The sequence below is a fragment of the Heterodontus francisci genome, chromosome 6, assembly GCF_036365525.1.
Source record: "Heterodontus francisci isolate sHetFra1 chromosome 6, sHetFra1.hap1, whole genome shotgun sequence".
Classification (NCBI taxonomy): Eukaryota; Metazoa; Chordata; class Chondrichthyes; order Heterodontiformes; family Heterodontidae; genus Heterodontus; species Heterodontus francisci.
This window is the reverse complement of record NC_090376.1, coordinates 37,497,795-37,522,622: the sequence shown is the minus strand read 5'-3', so window position 1 is coordinate 37,522,622 and position 24,828 is coordinate 37,497,795. Positions and strand designations below refer to the sequence as shown.

The 24,828-nt window shown below is 43.0% G+C and overlaps 1 protein-coding gene across 6 annotated transcripts in view; it reads left to right on the top strand.

Annotated features, from left to right (window-relative positions):
* Positions 1-24,828, top strand: part of rfc3 (replication factor C (activator 1) 3) — a 42,790-nt gene that overhangs the window by 4,586 nt on the left and 13,376 nt on the right. For 4 of the 6 annotated variants that reach the window (XM_068032818.1, XM_068032817.1, XM_068032820.1 and 1 more), the window contains 4 exons: positions 7,812-7,949; positions 19,374-19,441; positions 22,121-22,218; positions 22,655-22,836. In XM_068032818.1, the coding sequence (XP_067888919.1) occupies positions 7,812-7,949; positions 19,374-19,441; positions 22,121-22,218; positions 22,655-22,836 (486 nt within the window). Of the gene's footprint in view, positions 1-7,184; positions 7,226-7,811; positions 7,950-19,373; positions 19,442-22,120; positions 22,219-22,654; positions 22,837-24,828 lie in introns of all 6 variants that reach the window. The other 2 variants (XM_068032821.1, XM_068032823.1) reach the window with 1 other exon arrangement.

The window sequence follows — 24,828 nt, the reverse complement described above, 5'->3', positions numbered from 1 at the left end:
TAAGGTCCCACATGGCAGACTGGTTATGAAAGTAAAAGCCCATGGGACCTAAGGCAAAGTGGCAAGGTAGATCCATAATTGGCTGAGGCAGGAAGCAAAGGGTAACAGTTGATTTTTTTTTTGGTAACTGGAATGCTATTTCCAGTGGGATTCCACAGAGTCTCATTTTGTGCTGTATATCAATGATTTGGATTTTAATATAGGGGATATGATCATCTGCAAACTTCTTAATACAAAAGCTGGCCATGTGGTTGATGATGAAGAAAGCTGTAGACTGCAGGAAGGACTAGGCAGGTGGGTGGAACAGTGGCAAATGGAGTTCAATCTGGAGAAGTATAAGCTGATTGGGGAAGGCTAACAAGGCAAGGGAATACACAACAAATAGAATATTAAAGTGTAGAGGAACAGAAGGACCTTGAAGTGCATGTCTACACATCCTTGAAGATGACTGGGCAGGTAGATAAGATGGTCAAGGAGGCATACGGGATACTTTCCTTTTTAGCAGGGGCATAGAATAGAAGCACAGGTTATGCTGGAACTGTGTAAAACACTGGTTAAGCCACAGCTGGAGTACTGTGTACAGTTCTGGTCACCGCACTACAGGAAAGATGTAATTGCACCAAAGAGTGTACAGAGGAGATCTTTCAGAATGTTGCCTGGACTGGAGAATTTTGGTTATGAGGAACGATTGGATAGGTAGGGCTGTTTTCTTTGGAACAGAGGAGGCTGAGGGAGGACCTAATTGAAGTGTATAAAATTGAGGGGTCCAGATAAAGTCGATAGGAAGGCCCTATTCCCTTTGTTTGAGGGGTCTGTAACTGGAGGGGTGGGGGGAGAGATTTAGGGAAGGAGGTTTAGAGGAGATTTGAGGGGAAATTCTTCACTGCCTGAAAGGGTGGTAGAGGCAAAAACCTCAAACGTTTGAAAAGTACTTGGATACTTATAAAGAACTGATAGTGCTACGGACCAATAGCCAGGAAGTGGTATTAGGCTGGGTGGCTGCTTGTTGGCCGGTGTGTACGTGATTGGCCGATGAACTCCTTTCGTTCTGTAAATTCTTACAGTTCTCTCCATCTGCATCAAAGTGGGGCTTGAACCCACAAATTTGAGTCAGAACACCTACTGTGATAAAGCTACCAACACCTGCTTTACAACCATTTCTGAAAATATTTGAGTATCACTTCCACCACTGAGACCCCACTCACCATATGCTTTTATGGAGAACATCTGTCTTTTACAGAGTCTGTTTCTATTGCTCTGTTGTGATTTGATCCATTCCACCAAACTTCTGCTAATCCAACTAGTTTTCCACGAGACCTTATCAAACGTTTTACTAAATTCCACATCTACATTACTGCGTTGTTACGACCAGGTGAGAAAGGTGATTTGGGGTCTTTTCAGCTTTCATCTAGTCTTGTAACAGGGTTTGATTTTTAAACAGTGTTTTGAGCTTCCCCCTTGGTGAATCCTTGTTCATCACTTTCCAATTATAAGGCAAAGAAATTAGCGCACCAGGTTTTCTTGGGTTTAAAGAAAAAAAGTGAAATTTATTTAAACTTAAACACTAATTCGGTTAACGCCTATGGATACACGACACGTCCACGCTAGCATGCACATGCGATACACGCATGCAAATAGGGACAGAAAAGAAGAAAAATAAAGTACAGGACTGCAGTTATACAGGGCCTTGGTGGGACCGCATCTGGAGTATTGTTTGCAGTTTTGGTCTCCTTATCTTGCCATGGAGGGAGTGCAAAGAAGATTTACGTATGTGGATAGATTGGGTCGGCTAGGCCTACATTCACTAGAGTTTAGAAGAATGAGAGGGGATCTCCTAGAAATCTATAAAATTCTAACAGGGCTAGATAAGCTAGATGAAGGGAGAATGTTCCCTATAGCTGGGGAGTCCAGAACCAGGGGTCACAGTCTCTGGATATGGGGTATGCCATTTAGAACCGAGATGAGGAGAAATTTCTTCACTCAGAAGGTGGTGAACCTGTGGAATTCTCTACTGCAGAAGACAGTGGAGGACAAGTCGTTAAATATATTCAAGAAGGAGATAGATATATTAATGCCAGAGGGAAAAGTGATATGGGGAGAAAGCAGGAACAGGGCACTGAATTAGACAATTAGCCAGGATATTTTTGAATGGCGGAGCAGGCCTGAAGGGCCAAATGGCCTACTCCTATTTTCTATGTTTCTAGAGGTTTGAGGCAGTCTCTGAAGGGTTTCTTGTTACTGTTTGTGTTTCCAGCTCACTGTAGAGTTTTGATTGTAGACAGCCCTTGCTTTTTGTTGGGGCCCAGTATTCTTTTTAAACCTTGTTCACGAAGGAGACTTTTCTCTCTGAGTTCATGTGTCTTCAATGGGTCTTTTTCTGTGAGAAAGAGATGAGAGCAGACAGGAGAGAGATGTTCTCAGGCCAGGAGCAAACAACTTTCTGACTTTTTCTCTCAGCAAGTTCAAATTCAAATAGCTTAATGACGTGACGAAACTGGCCTGATAAGGTCTTCTGTGTATTGTAGAAGCAGGGACTGGGTTCTTTGTTCCAACACTGTCTGCCAGCATGCAAATGTCTTTCCAGTCGGGCTTGAAAATTCCTTGTGATAGGCCCTCTTCTTCCCAGCCGCAATTTTAAGTTTTAATGTTCATATGGTGAAATAATGTGTGCCTCAGTCTTGGCAGGTGGGGGCCTACATGACAGCATTTATCTGCATTTTTAGTTTCTTGTAAAAACATTATGCTAAGTTAGTCTGCCATGACTTTTTTTTTATCTATCAATACTGGTTCTGATGAATTTGTTTGTCACCCTAAATGCTCCAACAATTTGTCCTTGACTATCTTTCTTTTCCTGGTTCTGATGTGAGATTAACTGATCCATAGTTTTAGATACTCTTACAAATAAGGGTAACACTTTCTGCTTTCCAGTCCTCTGGTACCAAACACGTATCTAAGGAGTCATTAAATATTAGTTAGTAATTCTGCCTGCCCTCTTATGTACTTATGCTAACTTCCCTCGCAGTTTTAAATTCATACTCTTGCTTTTCCATGTCCTGTTAAATTGAAAAGTTTTTATTTCTACTGCCTCTATTATCTGTTGCAGATAGCCTACAGTATTTAAATGCCTCCCCTTTATTCATAACTTTAATTGCCATCCCAGACTAGACTTTGTCTCCCGCTACTCTTCCTACAACTCCTAGTTACATGTACATTCACAGCTCCCAATATTCGTTTAGATATTTCTTAGGAACACCTTAACGCTGACCATGATGTAGTGCTGTATCGTTAAATAACAAATTTATATGGTGTATAAATTATATTGTCATCATAAGTCAAAACTAAATAACTCACTGAACTGACCAAGCAGCTGCAGGTAATTAGAACAAGAGGCTGTGATCTGTTTACTGTACACACATTGATAATGCAGCCTGAAAGAAAGCAGGAGGTCTTTTCTGTTGGAAGGTAACATTTAGTTTTGAAAAATTGTTTTTGTTGCTAGAGTCTAAGCATACCATTCCCTTAAGAATAAAAATAGCATAAAGCTTTATGTTGCTCAGTAAAATTGCCTTTAAAAGTAATTATTTTGTGTTGTGACGTTCCCAGAGCTGGAGCTGAGGGTATTGTGATGGTGTTAAGTTTTCAAGTGTTTTAATAAGGGAAGAAAATGCCTTTTTCTAATTTGTGGAATTAGCTACTTACAAAGTACTGATTAGTTAATGGGAATTTGTCAGTTTAGTTATAAAAGTCTTTAAAATGTGAAATCTTGTCATGTAATTCTTTAAGTTGTTCTGGGGAGTTCATATCTCGTGTTTTAACATTAATGGTCTCCGATCGTATCAGCCACATAGAGGTATTAGGAAAGTTGAACAAAATCTTGGTCAACAAGGTAGGTTTTTAACTGGCATACTGCAGAGTGCACATATCTGCACTTGTAGCAGTGATCACTGTTTCAGAAGTTAGGACATTAATTGATCATTTATCACAATTTAGGACAAGGACATGATGTGTAGCTGAGCTTGGCACACAGGCCCATACGGTCTGTCTTAGCTCACTTTGTAGTCCTATTGTCTCTAAGTCGTAAGGTAGTGGGATCCAGCCTGAGACATGGTTGTAGGGTGACCAAAGTTGGGAACTAGATTTTCCAAGGTATTTGACGTTTAGAAAAGTTAGGCTAAATAGAAAAGAAGATGGGTCAGCCCTATTGCAGAAAGCTGGTAGGAGTAATTTATAGGCCCTCTAACAATGATCATAGTGTTGAACAGATTTATAAATCAGGAAATTAGAGGAACGTGTTATCATGGGGGTGGGGGGGGGGGGGGCTTTAATCTTTATAGACTGATCAAACCCAATTGTCAATGGTAGCTTGGAGAACTCGTTCATGAAATGCATTTGAGACATTTTCTAGAATAATATGTTCAGGAACCATCTAGGCAACAGGTTATATTTTAGGTCTAGTATTGTGTAATGAGATGGGGATAATCTTAAAGGATCCCCTTGGGAAGAGTGATCATAATATGATACCATTTTATATTAAATTTGAGAGTGATGTGGATAAGTCCAAAACTAGGGTCTTAAGTTTCTTTTATCCTCTGCACCCTTTGCTCCACTGTGATCACTTAATGCTTAACCCTCTCTCGACTTGTACTTGCTCTCCAAAACGCAGGTGATGAGACCAGAATCAGAGTTATACAGGGCAGAAACAGGCCCATCGTGTCCATGCCGGCCATCAAGCACCTATCTATTCTAATCCCATTTTCCAGCACTTGGCCTGTAGCCTTTTATGCTATGGTGTTTCAAGTGCTCATCTAAATACTGAAATGTTGTGAGGGTTCCTGCCTCTACCACACCTTCAGGCAGTGTGTTCCAGATTCCAGCCACCCTCTGGGTGAAATTTTTTTTCTCAATTCCCTTCTAAACCTCCTGCCCCTTACTTCAAATCTATGCCCCCTGGTTATCGACACCTCCGTTAGGGTAGACAGGAAGAAACCTTTTCCCTTATCTATACCCCTCATAATTTTGTATACCTCAATCAGGTCCCCCCTTCAGCCTTCCCTGCTTTAAGGAAACCCTAGCCGATGCAGTCTCTCTCCATAGCTGAAATGCTCCAGCCCAGGCAACATCCTGGTGAATCTCCTCTGCACCCTCTCCAGGGCAATCACATCCTTCCTATAATGTGGTGACCAGAACTGTACACAGTACTCCAGCTGTGGCCTAACTAGCATTTTGTACAGCTCCATCATAACCTCGCTGCTCTTATATTCTATGCCTCGGCTAATAGACGCAAGTATCCCATATGCCTTCCTAATCGCCGTATCTACTTGTGCTGCTGCCTTCAGTGATCTATGAACAAGTACACCAAGGTCTCTCTGACCCTCCTGTACTTCATAGGGTCCTACCATCCATTGTATATTTCCTTGCCCTGTTAGTTCTCCCAAAATGCATCACTTCACATTTCTCAGGATTAAATTCCATTTGCCACCGCTCAGCCCATCTATATCGTCCTGTAATCTAAGGCTTTCCTCCTCACTATCTACGACACCACCAATTTTCGTGTCATCTGTGAACTTACTGATACCTCCTATATTCACGTCGAACTCAATGTACACTACAAACAGCAAGGGTCCCAGCACCGATCCCTGCAGTACACCACTGGTCACAGGCTTCCACTCACAAAAACAACCCTTGACCATCATCACCCTCTGCCTCCTGCCACTATGTCAACTTTGGATCCAAATTGCCCTGGATCCCTTGGGCTCTTACCTTTTTAACCAATCTCCCATGTGGGACCTTATCAGAAGCCTTACTGAAGTCCATGTAGACTACATCAACTGCTTTACCCTCATCTACACATCTAGTCACCTCGAAAAATTCAATCAGATTTGTTAGCTTTGTCAGGGGGAGATCATGTCTATGTTGACTATCCTTGATTAATTCCTGCCTCCAAGTGGAGATTAATCCTGTCCCTCAGACTTTTTTCTAGTAGTTTCCCTACTGCTGATGTTAGACTCTCCGGCCTGTAATTAGCTAGTTTTTCCCTGCTGCCCTTCTTGAATAATGGTACCACATTCACTGTCCTCCAGTCCTCTGGCACCTCTCCTGTGGCCAGAAAGGACTTAAAAATTTCTGTCAGAGCCCCTGCAATCACCTCCCTTGCCTCACATAACAGCCATACATCTCATTTGGGCCTGAGGATTTATCCACTTTTAAGCCCGCTAAAACCGCTTAATACCTCCTCCCTTTCCGTGTTAATTTGTTCAGGTATATCTCAGTCCCCCTCCCTGATCTCTACACCTACATCGTCCTCCTCCATAGTGAACACAGATGAAAAGTAATCATTTAAAACCTCACCTATGTCCTCCGGCTCCACAAACACATTGCCACTTTGGTCCCTAATAGGCCCTACTCTTTCCCTGGTTATCCTCTTGCCCTTAACATCCTTATAAAACGCTTTGGGATTTTCCTTTATCTTGCCCACCAGTGTTTTTTCATACTCCCTCTTCTCTCCTAAATTACTTTAGGTACCCCCCCCCCCTACACTTCCTATACTCCTCTAGGGCCTCTGCTCTTTTCAGTGCTCTGAATCTGCCATAAGCCTCTTTTTTTCTTTATCTAATCCTCTATAATTCCTTGACATCCAGGGTTCCCTGGACATGTTGGTCCTACCCTTCACCTTTACGGGAACATGCTGGCCCTGAACATTCACTGTTTCTTTTATGAATGACTCCCACTGGTCTGATGTGGACTTTCCTACAAGTAGCTGCTCCCAGTCTGCTTTGACCAGATCCTGTTTTATCATATTGAAATCTGCCTTCCCCCAATTTAGTACCTTTTATTTCTAGTCCATCTTTTGTCCTTTTCCATAACTACGTTAAATCTTAGACTTATGGTCACTATACCCGAAATGCTCCCCCACTGACGCCTCTACCACTTGTCCGGCCTCATTCCCTAAGATTAGGTCCAGTACCGCCCTTTCTCTTGTTGGACTTTCAGAGGAACACCCCCTCACCCTCAAACGGTTTCCAATCTGCACCCCCATCCTCCCTTGTGGCTTTTTGTTTCCAGAATTAAGTTATTGTTTAAAAAGAAATGAATAGAATGAGGAAAGAAACTGTATATCTGCCATTTGACTACTTCCCCACCACTGTTTCATAGATATTATAAAAAAAAATTGAATCTTTCAACAGGTGTAAGCCGTTAACCTTGACCTGGGTAAAACACAGGTAAGGTAAGTAGTTGGCTTGAAAGTTCAACATTAAACTGTCTCTGCCACCTGCCCAAATAGCCTGTTTTCCCCTTTTTAATCTCATTTCTATCCTCCAATGTATCATTCATCCTTGCTATTTTGGTGTCAGCCTCAAACATGAGAGAGAGATACCTTACATTTATATAGCACAACCTCAGGACTTTCTAAAATGTTTCATTGCCAATGAAGTACACTTGAAATGTAGTCAAAACAGTTGTGAAAGAAGAATTTACGACTGTTTGAAAAAGGAAATGAACAAGTATTTGAAAAGTATAATTAAGGGTTATAAAGGTTTTTGGGAAAGAGCAGAGGGATGGAACCAAATGTATAGCTCTCTTGGAGTAAGCATGGTAGGATAAATAGCCTCCTTTGCTGTAAAATCTATGACTTTGCTGTAATCCCGACCAACATTCATTACCACCACCAAAACAAATTATTGTAATTCTCACTTGCTGTTTGTGGGATTTATTGTGCATGCCACTTTAGCCTATAATAGTGATTTCAGATACTGGTCAGAATAGCACCATCCCACTATAAATAAGTGAAATTCTGGCTTTGTTTCTACCAGGTTCAATGTGGTGATTTCCCTCATTTACTGGTGTATGGACCTTCAGGCTCAGGAAAGAAGACCAGGATAATGTGTTTACTTCGTGAGCTTTATGGTGCAGGAATAGAGAAGCTAAGGATTGAACATCAAACAATAACAGTAAGGAACTGGTTTCTTTGGCTTAAATGTTAAAGCCTATACATTATTTTCATAATTATCAGGAATTTGCAGTGCATTCAGGGAATAACAAAGCCTCTGCTTTTTTTGTGAGTATTTATAATGTTTTCAGTTTCACATTGTGGTTTTGCGAAAAGAAACCAAAAAAGCTCTTCTGAAAATTGTGAATGTTATGGAAAGTCTCTTACGAACAATTATTTGTGGAAGTATCTCTACACGATAAAGTAAATAACTTCTATTTGTATAACTTCAATCGTGAGCACTGTATCTATTCATCTCTCCCAATCAGGATGATTCTAAGTGAAACCTAATGGGCAACCAATATGATACTTATTCATAAACCTAAAGTAAATGGTGTACTTAGCGATTGTTTTAAATGCTCCCAATTGGTAATGCTTCAGTGTCCCAACTAGCAGATTTCCTGCTTCCTTTGGTATGCCTAGTGCCTACAACTCTCAAAATATTTCCTCCCTCCAAATGGCGGAGGAGTTTGTGTATATTTTATTGGCAATTCAAGTTCATGCTGTGTGAGAATTAATTTTCGTTAATAATGGATAGAGATGGAGCAGGAATGTTACTTTCCCACATCTCTATATCTAAGCATGACGCTAATGATTTATGAGGCTACTTGCTAATCGGTTACTTCTGGATTTTGAGTGATTTTCTGCTGCTTTCACAACTTCTGGGCTATCTGGCAACTAACCATGGCTGAGTAGCAATTCTGTTGTTCCTTCCATGATAGTGGGCAATGGTTTTGTAAACTGGTGACTGAAGATTTAAAGTACCTGGCTGAGCTGTTTGATGAAGGAGGGCACCAGTTTTATGAGACTTTATAATTAGTTTTGCATAGAAGGTTGTGATTTTTACCAGTACTTCTAGAATTGTTAATGAGGCATTTGAACGGCAACAGAAACACTACTGGACCTTTGACACACAAAGATTTCTTTTATGGGGGCAATGAAAAATTAACAACTTGTATCTTAGTCCTTTTTTGTTTCAATGAACTTGTTGAGTTCTGATCAATTACATAACTTGTGGACAGTAGGAAATATTGAAGTTGCAAAGAAGATCATGTGCAACTTGTTGAGGAAAAAGTCATTTACATACTACATTGTATTTACAGTATCCGTGCATGATTATCACTGAAGGCAGCAGCACAAGTAGATAAGGTGGTTAGGAAGGCATATGGGATACTTGCCTTTATCAGCCGAGACATAGAATATAAGAGCAGAGAAGTTATGATGGAGCTGTATAAAATGCTAGTTAGGCCACAGCTGGAGTACTGTGTACGGTTCTGGGCACCACACTATAGGAAGGATGTGATTGCACTGGAGAGGGTGCAGAGGAGATTCACTAGGATGTTGCCTGGGCTTGAGCATTTCAGCTACGAAGAGAGACTGAAAAGGCCAGGGTTGTTTTCCTTCAAGCAGAGAAGGCTAAAGGGGGACATGATTGAAGTATGCAAAATTTATGAGGGGCATTGATAGGTTAGATAGGAAGAAACTTTTTCCCTGAGCGGAGGGGTCACTAACCAGGGGGCATAGATTTAAGGTAAGGGGCAGGAAGTTTAGAGGGGATTTGAGGGGAAAAAAATTTCACCCAGCCGGTGGTTGGAATCTGGAACACACTGCCTGAAGAGGCAGGAACCCTCAACATTTAAGAAGTATTTAGATGAGCACTTGAAACGCCATAGCATACAAGGCTACGGGCCAAGTGCTGGAAAATGGGATTAGAATAGTTAGGTGTTTAATGGCTGGCACTGACACGATGTACCGAAGGGCCTGTTTCTGTGCTGTATGACTATGATTGCAATACTGAAACTCTTCAGCCCTAAAACATGCTGGAGGGACTATGGTCAGTTTGGGAATCTTTTATGTTTTCTCTGGACCTTAAGGTACCTACTTTTAACGAATTGCACCAGTCAACAGTTGATTCCAAAAACATGAACTTTTTTCTGGGTTACCTGTAAATCCACCTTTGAATCCTGGCAGAGGTCAACTTCTTGACTTGCTATTATATACTGTACAGAATTGTATTCTAATTGGATGCTTCCAGGTTTGATTATGAGCTAGGATTGTAGATAATTGGAAAAACAATGAACTTCATGTCTGGCTGGATAAATTCTTTTGAAGCTGGGCTTCTCTTCTGGAATACTGTGAGCAGCAGGCCACTTCCAGACATGTCGGACTTTCTCAGATGTGCACCGGGGACACTAGGAATATGAAGTTAAAAAAAAATCTATACGTGGGAACTATTATCTTGCCCTTCTCTTTATTTACCCCTCCACCATGCTGCTTGCCAACCAACCACAAGTTTGAGAATCATTCTGTATTCCTTTCCAGTAGTCTTGGTATGGCTTGGGACATTTTGCAGCTAAGTGAGAGCAGTGTGTTTTTGTCTGAGCACACTATCAAGTTAAATCATGTATACAGTATTCAACTCAGCTGGTGCTAATGCTCCCACAGGAACCTGCTCCTACCCTCCTCATCCAATCAGCATACCCTTCTATTCCTTTCTCCCTCTTGTGCTTATCTAGTTTACTCTAAAATGCTTCTATACTATTCATCTCACTACTCTTGTGCTAGTGAGTTCCACATTTTTACCACTCTGTATAAAGAAATTTCTCTTGAATTACTTATTGGATTTATTAGTTGCTATCCTATATTTGATGTCTAGTTTTGGTCTCTGCCATAAGTAGAAACATTTTCTCAACTTCTACCCTTATCAAGCCATTTCATTTTCTTAAAGATCTCTATCAGGTCACCCTCAGCTTTCTCTTTTCTAGAAAAAACGTCCCGGCCTGTTCAGTCTTTTTCACTTGTTATAACCTCTTAATTCAGCTATCATCATTATGAATCTTTTTTGCACCTCTCATGCCTCTATATTCTTTTTACCAAGCTGGAATATTTCATAGAAAGGCAACAGCACAAAAGGAGGCCATTCGGTCTGAGTTACTCAGTTAGTTCCACTCCCCCTGCCCTTTCCCTGTAGCCCAGCAAGTTTTTTCTCTTTTCAGATAATTATCCAATTCTCTTTTGAAAACCATGATTGAATCAGCCTGCACCCCGCTCTCGGGCACTGCATATCGAATCCTAACCTCATGCTGCATTAAAAAGAAATTCCCTCATGCCACATCTGTTTTTTTGCCAATCGCCCTAAATCGGTGTCCTCTGGTTATCAATCTTTCAGCCAATAGGAACAGTGTTTCTCTATCTACTCTGTCTAGACCCCTTTATGATTTTGAACACAGCTGTCAAATCTCCTCAACTTCCCTAAGGAGAACAGCTCCAGCTTTTTCAATCTGCCCATGTAACTAAAGTTTGTCATCCCTGGAACCATTCTCGTAAATCTATTCTGCACCCTCTTCAGAGTTTACACATCCTTCCTGAAGTGCGGTGCCCAGAACTGGATGCACTATTCCGGTTGATGTCAAACCAGTGTTTTATTAACGTTCACTTGTTTTTGTACTCTATGCCTCCATAAAGCCCAGAGTCCTATATGCCACTTTCTCTACCTGCGCTGCCACCATCGGCGATTTGTGCACATATACCCCTCGGGTACCTGTGCTGTTGCACTCCCTCTTAAAATTGTACTCTTAATTTTATATTGCCTTTCCTGATTCTTCCTACCAAAATGAATTACTTCTCTGCATGAAGTGGGGATACTTGCTGATAGAACAGTATTCATTTCCATTTGAAACACCTCAGATAATGTAGTAATTGCCTGCATGCAGCAAGACATGGATGACATCGAGGCTTGGGTTGATAAGTCGAAAGTAGCATTCAGAGTCATAGAAATTCCAGCATGGAAGGAGGACATTCGGCCCATTATATCCAATGCTAACTGACGGAGCCATTCAGCCTAGTCCCACTTTCCAGCTCTCGGTCCATAACATTGTAAGTTATGGCATTTCAAGTGCCTATCCAAGTCCTTTTTTTAAATGTTGAACGTTTATGTCTCTACCACCCTTTTCAGGCAGTGAGTTCTAGATCCCCAATGCACTCTGTACAGAAATTACCCCTTGAATCCCCTTTAAACCTCCTAGCTCTGACACTAAATCTCTGTCCCCTGGATATGGATCCCTCATCCAAAGGAAATAGGGCCTTCCTATTCATTTTATCTAGACCCCCCCCCCCCCCCCCCCCCCAATTTTATACACTTCAATTAGGTCTTCCCTCAACCTCCTCCATTACAAAGAAAATAATCATAGCCTATCCAATCTATTCATAACTAAAATTCTCCAGTCCTTCTGTACCCTCTCTAGTGCATATTCACGCCGCATAAGTGCTAGGCAATACCATCTCCAACAAGAGAGGGTTTAACCAGTTTCCCTTGACATTGTATGGTATTACCATATCCCCCACCATCACCATCCTGGGGCTCACCATTGACCAGAAACTTGGAGGGGAACTTCGAGGTGGTTGTGTTCCTATGTATCTACTGCCTTTGTCCTTCCAGGTGGTAGAGCTTGCGGGTTTGGAAGGTGCTGTCGAAGGAGCCTTGGTGACTTGCTTGCAGTGCATCTTGTAGATGGTACACGCTGCTGCCATTGTGTGGCGGGGGTGGACTAAGCAGGCTGCTTTGTCTTGGATGGTGTCGAGCTTCTTGAGTGTTGGAGCTGCACCCATCCAGGCAAGTGGAGAGTATTCCATCACACTCCTGACTTGTGCCTTGTAGATGGTGGACAGGCATAGGGAAGGCAGGTGACTTACTCGCCACAGAATTCCCAGTCTCTAACCTGCTCTTGTAGCCACAGCATTTATGTGGCTGGTCCAGATCAGTTTCTGGTCTTTGGTGACCTCCAGGATGCTAGTGGGAGATTGAGCAATGGTATTGTTATTGAACCTGAAGGGGAGATGGTTAGATTCTCTCTTGATTGAGATGGCCATTGTCTGGCACTTGTGTGGTGTGAATGTTACTTGCCACTTATCAGCCCAAGCCTGGATGTTGTCCAAGTGCTGCTGATGCATACGGACATGGGCTGCTTCAGTATCTGAAGAGTCGCAAATGGTGCTGAACATTATACAATCATCAGTGAACATCCCCACTTCTGACCTTATGTATGAAGGAAGGTCATTGATGAAGTAGCTGAAGATGGTTGAGCCTAGGACACTACCCTGGGGAACTCCTGCAGTGATGTCCTGGAGCTGAGATGATTGACGTTCAACAACCAGAGCCATCTTCCTTTGTGCTAGGTATGACTCCAACCAGCGGAGAGTTTTCTCCCTGATTCCCGTTGACTCCAGTTTTGCCAGGGCATCTTGATGCCATACTTGCTGCCTTGATGGCAAGGGCAGTCACTCTTTCCTCACCTCCGGAATTCAGTTCTTTTGTCCATGTTTGAACCAAGGCTGTAATGAGGTCAGGAGCTGAGTGGCCCTGGTGGAACCCAAACTGAGTGTCTGAGCAGGTCATTGAGCAAGAGCTGCTTGATAGCACTATCAATTGGGTGGTAATTGGCTGGGTTGGATTTGTACTTTTTTTTTTGTGCAGAGGTGAAGGCTGAGAGGGAACCCTTGACACCTTTTCTCACCTGGTTGTAACAGTTTTAATTAGATCACACCTCATTCTTCTAAACTACAGGATATGTAGGCCTAGCCTAGTCTACTTAATCTCTCCTCATAGGGCAATTCCTCATCCCAGGAACCAGTTTAGTGAATCTTTGATGCACTCCCTCCAGGACATGTATGTCCTTCCTTAGGTAAGCAGACCAAAACTGCACACACTACTCCAGGTATGGCCTCACCAATGCCCTGTATAATTTAGTAGGACTTTGTGCTTCTACTCTAATCCCTTTGTAACAAAAGCTAATGTGAAATTTGCCTTCCTAATTACTTGCTGTGCCTGCATGTAACTTTTCTCAAAAAAAAAACTCAACAGGTTTGTCAAACGCTATTTCCCTTTCATAAATCTGTGACTCCACTTAATCATTTTCTAAGTGTCCAGTAACCACGTCCCAGATAATGCTACCATTTAGCCTACTACTGACAAGCTAACTGGTCTATAGTTCCCTGTTTTCTCTCTTCCTTTCTTAAATAGCAGGGTTATGTTTGCCATCTTCAATCCTTGGGAAATGTTCTAAAATCTAAGGAATGCTGGAAAGTCAAAACCAATGTATCCACTGTCTCTGCAGCTACCTCTTGTAAAACCCAAGGATGCACATTGTCAGATCCAGGATATTTGTCGCCACTTAGTCCCATTACTTTCCCCAGTACTATTTCTTGCCTTGTATTGATTTTTTAAGTTCACCATTCTTGCTAGGTCTTTGGGGCTGAATTTTCAGGTTCCTGAAGTTGGGAATGGAGGGACGAGGCCCCCTCAGGTACTGACACCGGGTGGCGTGTCAATTTCAAGGCACTGATTGCAGCACCAGCAATAATCACCAGGGCAGTGGAGGAGAGGGGAAGAGGGAGGGACAGGAATCCCACTCATAATTGAGGGCAGTTAAACTAGTTAAAAAGCATGTTAAGAGTTTGGGGGTGGGGGGGCGCAGGGTGGAATATTTAAAGGGACAATGGGTTTTAGAAATGGTCAGTTTCTGAACATAAGAGGAGAGGTGGGTATGCTGGGGAGCCAATCAAGCTACCCCAGGGCATCACCCTGACTGCATAAGAGGATCAGTGGGGCAAAGGGTGAATTGGCACTTACTAACTAGCTGCCCTCAGTGCTGCACAGATAGTGGGCACTCGGGCATCATGTGTGCATAGGAGTGGGGCTAAGGCTGACTAGCAGAATAGAACGGCCACTTGTCTAAAAGAAGGCCACAGCTGGCAGTGGGGGTGCAACTATCAGATTTTGAACTCTGTGACAATGAGGGTCAACACCCTCCACTGGAAGGGCAGAAACCTGGGTGCCAGGAGAGGGAATGGCAGCATTTGACTGAGTATAGCATCAAGGAGCCCTAGCTGGTTGGAGTCATACCTAGTGCAAAGGAAGATGGTTGTTGGAGGTCAATCATCTGAGCTCCAGGACATCACTGCAGGAGTTTCTCAGGGCAGTGTCCTAGGTCCAACCATCTTCAGCTGCCTCATCAATGACCTTCCTTCAGTCATAAGGTCAGAAGTAGGGATGTTTGCTGCTGATAGCACAATGTTCACCATTCGTGACTCCTGAAGCAGTCTGTGTCGAAATGCAGCAAGACCTGCACAATATCCAGGCTCAGGCTGATGAGTGGCAAGTAACATTGGCGCCAGGCAATGACCATCTCCAACAAGAGAGAATCTAACCATCTACCCTTGACATCAGTGACATTACGATCACCAAATCCCCCACTATCAATCTCCTGGGAGTTAGCATTAGCCAGAAACTGAACTGGAGTAGCCTCGTAAATACTGTGGCTACAAGAGCAGGTCAGAGACTAGGTATCCTGTGATGAGTAACTCGCCTGACTCCCCGAAGCCTGTCCACCATCTACAAGGCACAAGTTCGGAGTGTGATGGAATACTCACCACTTGCCTTGATGGTGCAGCTCCAACAACATTCCAGCTCAACACCATCCAGGACAAAGCAGCCCACTTGATTGGCACCCCATCCACTACCATTAAACATTTCACTCCCTCCACCACCACTGCACACTGGCAGCAGTGTGTACCATCTACAAGATGCACTGCAGCAACGCACCAAGGCTCCTTGGACAGCAGCTTCCAAACCTGCGACCTCTACCATCTAGAGGGCCAAGGGCAGCAGAAGCATGGGAGCACCACCACCTGCACTGGCGGTCTGCGTTGCCATCTGGCGGCGAGGGGGAAACCCTGATGGAGGTCTCTCGACACGGGAGTCTTCCCCCTTTACATCGGGGACCTGGGGTGGAGGGTGTTGCACAGGGCAGTCCCGTGCAATCGACTTTTAAGTAGGTTCACGGACTCCCAGGCCGCCTGTACTTTCTGCGGCCTGGACGAGTCCGTGTTTCACATATATACGGAGTGTGCGAGGTTGCAGCCCCTCTTTGAGTATCTGAAGGGGCTGCTCCTCACGTTCTGGCTGCACTTCAGTCCCACGCTCCTGATCTTTGGGCACCCGGTGCGGAGGGGCGTGGGCCGGGAGGAGGGTCTCCTCATCGGCCTGCTCCTGGGCCTGGCCAAGTGGCAATTCACGGGTCCAGGCTGCGGGCCGTCGGGGGGTCAGTCCTCCCCGATTGCCTGCCCCTCTTCCGCAGTTACGTTTGCTCCCGGGTGTCCCTGGAGAGGGGGCATGCGGTGTCTGCCGGCATGCTTGAGGCCTTCCGCGACTGGTGGGCACCGCAGGGACTGGAGTGCATTGTCGACGCCGAGAATGGCATTTTAATTTGAGTTTTTGTTTATTTCTGTTTATAATACTTATATTTTTTAAAATAACTTTATGTATATAAAGGGGGCCTGAACAATAAAGGCCCCCTCGCCATGAAAAATATAAAAGGGGCCTGGGGTATAAAGGCCACCTTTTAAATAAAATTTTAAAAAACGGGGTTAGATAGAGAGTAAAGCAAAAAACCACCTGCACGTTCCTCTGCAAACCACACACACCATCCTGACTTGGGACTATATTACCATTTCTTTACTGTCACTGGATCAAAATCCTGGAATTCCCTTCCTCACAGCACTGTGGGTGTACCTACCCTACATGGACTGCTGCGGGTCCAAGAAGACAGCTCACCATCACCTCTCGAGGGCAATTAGGGATGGGCAATAAATGCTTTCCTAGCCAGCAATGCCCATATCCTATGAACGAATAAATTAAAAAAAAAAAATGAAAGGGGCAGAAAGGTGATGGAGGCCATACCCTCAACGTAGGATCTGCTGCTGAAGATGGAGCTACCTGGAGACGAGCGACCCCATGCCACGGAAGACTGAGACACTCCAGGCAGATGGTCACTGACATCTGTGCCCATGTCGCCGAAGACCTCATAGCACTGCTTGCCATGCCCTGCCGATAATTGTCAGTCACTATGGCCTTGAACTTCTTTGCTTCTGGCTGCTTCCAAGCTTCAGCTGCACACTATTGCATCTCGCTGGTCAATGATGCTGTCTTTGCCAGAGCTGCACAGCACGTTCATTTAATGACTGACACAGCTTCACAGATACACAGGGCATTGGGTTTCACCTCTATTACTGGATTTTCCCCAGGTGCAGGGCATCATCGATTGTAGCCATGTGGTCATCAAGGCACCCAGTGACCAGCCAGTGAGATCAATCAACAGTAAAGGCTTCCACTCGCTCAACGTCCAACTGGCTTGCGACCACACCAAGAGCTTCCTCCATGTGCTCTCTTTTCTGGCAGCTGTCATGATCTCTTCATTCTCTGCTAGTCAAGGCTGCCTCAGACCTTTTATCCAACCGCCCCCCAAAAGTGCGGATGGAATTTGAGGGACAAGGGAAATCCCTCTAAGAGATGCCTACTGACTCCTCAACAGGAGCCCCAGATGAAGGACAGAGGAGGTACAACCACTGCCACCTGCTCAGGGCAACCATTGAGCAGGCCATCGGGCTTCTCGAGATGTGATTTTGGTTCCTGGGATGGTTGGGTGGTGCCCTCCAGTACCCTCCTGCAAGGGTCTCTGTCACTGTGGTAGTCTGCTGCACTCTCCATAACGTGGACCTTGAGAATAATGAGGCCCTGGAAGACCGCTCATTGTGGGGGGGGAGCGGGGGAGTAGGAGGTAAGAGAGGAGGAGAAGTTGGAGGTGGACGGAGATGACTCTGAACAGAGAGGTCCCCTTGCTGTGCGACGAGATGGCCTCCTCCTGTCACCCTCTGGGAAGGGGACCTCCCTCCTCCTCAAGGCCTCCAGCATTAAATCCAGGTCAACATCGATAAAGCATGGGTCTGCCCTCCCTTGGGTGCCAGGCCTGTGCCTCCTCTGTGATATCTCGCTGCACTCTGGTGACGTGGAAATCTTTGGCACCGACTGCAGATCTCTCCCTCGACAGCCAGTAGCCTCAATGACTACTCCCATGGGAAGTCTAAATGAGCCCCATCCTTCGTCTGACCTGCCTCTTATCTGCTCCCGCTGCTCTAAATGGACAAGAACTATGTCTCCATATCAATTAAGGACCACCCCCGGCCCCCACACACGCACCGGTGAAAATCTGAACTATAATCGGTTTCTTGCTGGAAGTGTGATTCTGACCCAAAAGCAGACCGAGGTCCAGTTTCCTGCCTCTGTGGCGAAAATTCAGCCCTGGGTTCCCTTTTATTTCCAGTATGTTTTTTGTGTCTTCTACAGTGAAGCCAGATACTAAGTATCTGTTTAATATCTCTGCCACTTCTGTATTCCCCATTATAATTTCACCTGTCTCTGCCTCTAATGGGCCAACCTTTTACTGATCTTTTTCTATTTACATACCTGTAGAAATATTTGCCATCTGTTTTTATCTTGCTAATCTGTTCTCCTCTTTTGTTCTCTTTCCTATCAATCTCTTGGTCCTCCTTTGAATTCTAAAACACTCCTAATCTTTTTTGCAACATTACTAAGTTCTTCCTTTGATCTAATGTTATCTTTAACTCCTATTGTTAGTCACATTGGAACGGTTTTTGTGTCTTAAAGGAATGTATATTTGTTGCAAATTAATTGTCACTTTAAGTGTTGGCCATTGTTTGTCTACTGCCATATCTTTGAATGTAGTTTCCCAATCTACCTTGGCCAATTTGTCCCTAATACATACATAGTTTGCTTTGTTTAGATTTAAATCCTTAGTTTTGGACTTAACCAAAGTTACTTTCAAACTCTATTTTTTAAAAAAAATTCTATTGTTTCCCTCGAGGTCACTTTGCTACTAGGTTATTAATTAACCCTTTCTTATTGCGCAATACTAGGTCCAAAATAGCTTGTTCCCTCGTTGGTTCTTGACCTACTGATCTAGCAAACTATCTTATATGCATTCCATGAACTTGTCCTTCACGCTATTACTGTAAATTTATTTTGCCCAATCGATATGAGGATTAAAGTTCCCCATGTTAAGCGTATTATCCTTATTACATGCACTTCTAATTTCCTGATTTTATACTCTGCCCTATATTACAACTATTATTAGGACCCTATAAACAACTCTCACCAATGTTTTCTGCCCCTTGCTTATTTTTTTAAAATCTCTATCCAAACTGATTCTACCTCTTGATTTTTCCAAACGAAGATCCTTTCTCTTTTAATCCCATCCTTGATTATAATGACTACCCCACCTCCTTTTCCATTTTGCCCATCTCTTCCAAAAGTTAAGTATCTTTACACAGATGGGGTAGCTCAAGAAGATGGCTCACCACCACTTTCTCAATGGCAATTAAGGATGGGCAATGACTGGCGTTCCAGCGAAGCCTGCATCCCCATAAATAGTGGTTTAATTAGTACTTGTAATGTTGAAGTCCTAACAAATCAAACCAGCAGGAATACTATTAATATTGCAGATTCTCACTACTTTACTGTGCATCTTTACAGACTCCATCCAAAAAGAAATTGGAAATAAGCACAATAGCAAGCAACTATCATCTTGAAGTTAATGCAAGGTAAGTGCTTGCAAAGGATGAGAATTTCATTCAAATTTCTTAAATTTTAAGAGGCTTAATCTTTTAGAAAAAAAGTTGGGGCAGTATTCGCAATTTGAACACATTTTCCTCCCGTTTCAAATGTCAGTTGAAAGAATGTGTTTCCTTCGCACTCAGACTAATTTTCCACTGTATCTGAGGTGTGCCACTTTCACGGGGTTAAAGTAGAGCGAAAAGGGGTGCAGGCCTGTTTTGCTGCTCCCTTTGCGCTTTACTCATTTTCAGAGTATCACCAGGATTGGGTGGCGTGCGCCCGCCTATCAGATGCCTCAATGTAAATTATGCTTTTGGGCAACTACATTTTGGGTACATTCTACCCAACTTGTACTCTGGCAGAGAGGGAAAGAGGAAAATTAAACCAAAATCTCAAGTTTGTTTCTTTGAACATCACACTATGGAAGTATGACATTACCAATCCCCATACGCTGTCCTCAGGATCTGGCTAATTTATTGCTTATTTTAGTGAGTTTTTGTTCTTGCAGCAAGTTCATTTTTAAAAAAAACTTTCTAGTGATTCTTGCTCTTTTATGCTCCTTTACAATCACCAGTAAAAGAGATAGTCATAGAGAGATACAGCACTGAAACAGGCCCTTCGGCCCACCAAGTCTGTGCCGACCATCAACCACCCATTTATACTAATCCTACATTAATCCCATATTCCCTACCACATCCCCACCTACCTACACTAGGGGCAATTTACAATGGCCAATTTACCTAGCAACCTGCAAGTCTTTGGCTGTGGGAGGAAACCGGAGCACCTGGCGGAAACCCATACGGTCACGGAGAAGTTGCAAACTCCGCACAGGCAGTACCCAGAACCGAACCCGGGTCGCTGGAGCTGTGAGGCTGCAGTGCTAACCACTGTGCCGCCCTTGATAAAACAAAAACAAAATACAGGATGTTGGAAAACTGAAATAACAGAAAATGCTGGAAATACATAACCGGTCTGGCAGTTCAGATGGAAGGTCTTCGACCTGAAACATTAACTCTTGCTTTCTTCACAGATGCTGCCAAACCTGCTGAGTATTTCCAGCATTTTCTGTTTTTATTCAAGACATTTATGTCTTTATTCTGAGCTAGATTTGAACCCAAGTCTGTAGGCCAAAAGGTACTGAGCACTACAGTATTTTACTTTGTATCTCTCGATAATTATAATTAAAAAGTTACTTTGTGCAGTCTTTATCTTTGACTGGGGTCATGATGATGTGTAATATTGGTGCTTGGGAAAGGAACACACTTTTTGCTTTTGGCACCCAAAGTGAATATCCCAGTTCAGATAGCAGTGCTTAGATGCAAGGCATAAATGTAGAAAGGCATCATTATTGTTGTGGAATCAGGATTGTGGGAGCATGTAGTAGGTTGAAATTTTCCTCTTTGATAAATGAATAATTTACTGAGGGTTTCCGTGCATCATACAGCCACTATGGTCAGTTTTGAGAGATGTGGAACATTGTAATAATTATCGATGGTATGCCACCTGTAAACAAAAACAGCCCTCTTCTGTTCTACCTCTGCTTTCTTAGGAACTGCACACTCACTACCCATCCACATGGCCCTTCTGAGTAACTTTTTCAATTAATAAAATATGAAAAATAGGAAATGGATAAACAGTCTGAACTAGATAAGGCCCCTAGAGTTAGCAAAAATAAATGGCGTTTTTGCCATCTTTATGGACTGAATTTAAACACAGGGCGGCACAGTGGCGCAGTGGTTAGCACCGCAGCCTCACAGCTCCAGTGACCCGGGTTCAGTTCTGGGTACTGCCTGTACGGAGCTTGCAAGTTCTCCCTGTGACCACGTGGGTTTGCGCCGGGTGCTCCGGTTTCCTCCCACAGCCAAAGACTTGCCGGGGGGATAAGTAAATTGGCCATTGTAAATTGCCCCTAGTTAGGTAGGTAGTAGGGGAAGGTGGGGACGTGGTAGGGAATGTAGGATTAGTATAAATGGGTGGTTGTTGGTTGGCACAGACTCGGTGGGCCGAAGGGCCTGTTTCAGTGCTGTATCTCTAAATAAAATAAATAAACAGATCCCAGAAAAGGCAAGTATTTTAACCCATTTTTCTCATTGCTTTGTTTTCTCTCTGTACAATGTCACAGATAACAATAATATTTCCATCCTTATTTTGTATTGGTACTTTGACATATCTGATGCATACAGATTGATCCTACCCTGTTATGCATTCTCAGATGTAATTTTTAAGCCAAATATATACAGGGCATCAAAGAGAATTTAATGTTTTATTCTGCTCCTCTAGTGACTAATCTGAACTTATCTAGTAAGTAAATGAGTAATACTGTCATTGCGTCAGGTTCAAACCCTGATCTCAGGTGTTGGTGCTAGGAGTGCTATGATTTGCATCAAAATGCCTAGGTTTGGGAGGAGAAAAATCAGCCAGAGTTCCTCCTACTGTTAGCTATCATATGACCCTGGACTGATGTGATTGAGGGTACGATTATTTTGGTTATGCTGTTTCCTTCCCACAATCAGATACTTTACTGATACTGTCAAAACTTGCAAGAATAATGGCTACTTGGGTGGAATATTGGAAAGCACCAGATTAGCTTCATCTCCTGCATCCTTCAATTGTCTGTTATTTCCAACTTAAAGCAGAGCAAAATTCTGGAATTATGTTTGTTACAGTGATGCTGGGTACAGTGACCGAGTGGTTATTCAAGAACTGATTAAAACAGTAGCACAGTCTCAACAGCTTGAGACAAGTACACAGAGAGACTTCAAAGGTAAGAGGCTATATAATTCTGAGAGACTGGAAAGGTAATCTAATAACGTATGGATTTCATTAATTTAAAAATATTGTGTACATTTTTATTAAGTAAGTAATTTTGTTATGTAGAAAATAAAACTTCTAAATAGCTAGAATTAAATGCCCTGGTTGACCTAAACCTCTGCTGATTTGTCATAGTGAAACAGTTTCAATAATTTGTAAAACAAAAAGAACTGCTAAATATTGTATATTGCCCCTTCATTGTGAAGGCTTTAGAGGTACCATAATATTTTGAACCAGTGTCAGCCAATACTTTGAAACTCAAAAGCTGCTTGGCCTACCTTCACAGAATAATGCAACACGTTACAATAATTCTATATGTTGCTGTATATAATGTATGGAAAGAAGCTAAGCAACTAATGAAATGTTCTAATTTTTATTGGTTCTGACAGTTGTATTGCTGACAGAAGTTGACAGATTAACAAAGGATGCCCAGCATGCACTGAGGAGAACTATGGAAAAGTACATGTCTACCTGCCGATTAATTCTTTGCTGTAACTCAACATCAAAAGTCATTACTCCTATTCGTAGTCGATGTCTTGCAGTGCGAGTCTCTGCCCCCAGCATTGAGGACGTAAGTGTATTTGGCTTGCTGTAATTCTTAGTTTTAGCTTTTTAGTTAACAGATGGTTTAATAAGTCATTGGTTATTTTTTTAAATTGAAGTTTACCAGGGATGTATTTCTGTCTTGCTACAATTCATTACATACAATGATTTCAACTTTATGTATTATTAGTTTGACCTCAGTCAGGTATTTTGAGCCTCCGATCTGATTTTATTTTTTAAAAAAAGGTCTCATCCTGTCTTCTGTCATGTGAATTCCGTGCCCTTGTCTCCTGAATTCATATTCTGGCCTGCATGTTGGGGAAGGAGAAGTGAGCATTGTAAATTGAGATGATGAAGGCGTATGTGTAGATCAAAAGTTAATGGTTGTTTGCCTTTGACAATTCTGAGACCATAAGTCTGACTATAGCAAAACCACACAGGGCTTCCTTTGTTTCCAGGTGTTAAAATTTGCAACTCAAATCTCCACTTTTTAGAGCCTCTACTAGCTTCCTGTTTGCAAACACCAAGTCTGGCAGAGCAAAGCCCATTGTCCTTTCGGTGTTACGACCTTGCACACTGCTTTCAAAAGGGTCTTTGATCTGAGTTCCTTATTCTCATGGTAACCATGACTTGCCTCTGGGCTGGTTTTGAGAGGTCGCATATTTCCTCCAAATGTCCATTTTACACTGCATTAAAGATCACAGTTTTTAAAACCTAACCATACTAAAGTCCAGTGTTCATAACAGTCTCCACTTCCACCATCCTTGCAGGCATAAAGTTCCAAGTTATTACCACTCACTGCTTTAAAAAAAAAAGTTCTTCCTCGTATTCCCCTGCATCTCTTGCCCAAAACCTTAAATCTGTGTTTTCTGGGCCTCATCCCATCAGCTAATGGGAACAGCCTTTCTTTATTCACCTTATCTCACCTGTCATAATCCTGTACAGCTCTATCAAATCTTCCCTCTATCTCTTTTGCTCCAAGGAGAACAACCCCAGCTTCTCTAACCTAAGCTTATAGCTAAAATCACTCATCCCTGGAATCCTTCTGGTAAATCTCTGCATCTTTCAGACAACAATGTCTTCGCTAATCAATACTGCCACCCCACCTCCCCTTATTTCCTTCCCTACCTTTTTCTCAATACTTTTCAATCTTTTAATATTAAGCACCCTATCCTCACCATTTTTAAGTCATGTTTCTGCAATTGCCACTATATTGTATTCCCACGTGGCTATTTGTGCTTGTATATCACCAACCTTATTCACATTTTATGTTTACTTACATGCATTTTGTAATCCTGATTTTGTATTCCTTGTCCTTCTTAGTCTGCTTCTATCTAATATCTACTTCCTTCTCCAGCGCTATCCAACACTCTCCTTTTGCATCTTCTTCCTCTTTCTACTTTTCATCCTGGTGCTCACTCCCTCGCCAATTTTGTTTTAAATCCCCGCGAACCACACTAGTGAACCTCCCTACAAATACATTGGAGCCAGTCCTGCTGAAGTGCAGCGCATTCCTTTTTGAATACGTGCCTCTTACCCCTGCCTCCCTCTCCCTTTCCCACCCCCGCCAAGAACTGGTCCCAGCATCCAGTATCCCAAGAGTCTGAAGCCCTCCCTCCTGCACCATGCCATAAGCTGTGCATTGATCATACCTGTCTTCCTATTTCTACTCTTGCCAGCGCGTGACAGTGGGAGTAATCCAGCAATTACTACCTTTTTTTAAGGTCCTAATTTTTAGTGTTCCCTAGTTCCTGAAAATCTAACCTTAGAATTTCAACACCTGCTCTCTCTCTCAGTATCAAAGTGTACCACAACTTCTGGCTCACTCCCTTCTCCCTGCAGAACTGCAGAATATTTTGCACCATTTCCATGACGCCCTTTATCCTGGCACCAGGGAGTCAACATACCATGTGGCACTCATAATGTTACAAAAATGCTTGTATCTGCCCCTAACTATGGAATCTCCTATAACAACTGCATTCTACTCTTTTACTGCTTCCCCCCTCTGCACTCCCTTGTC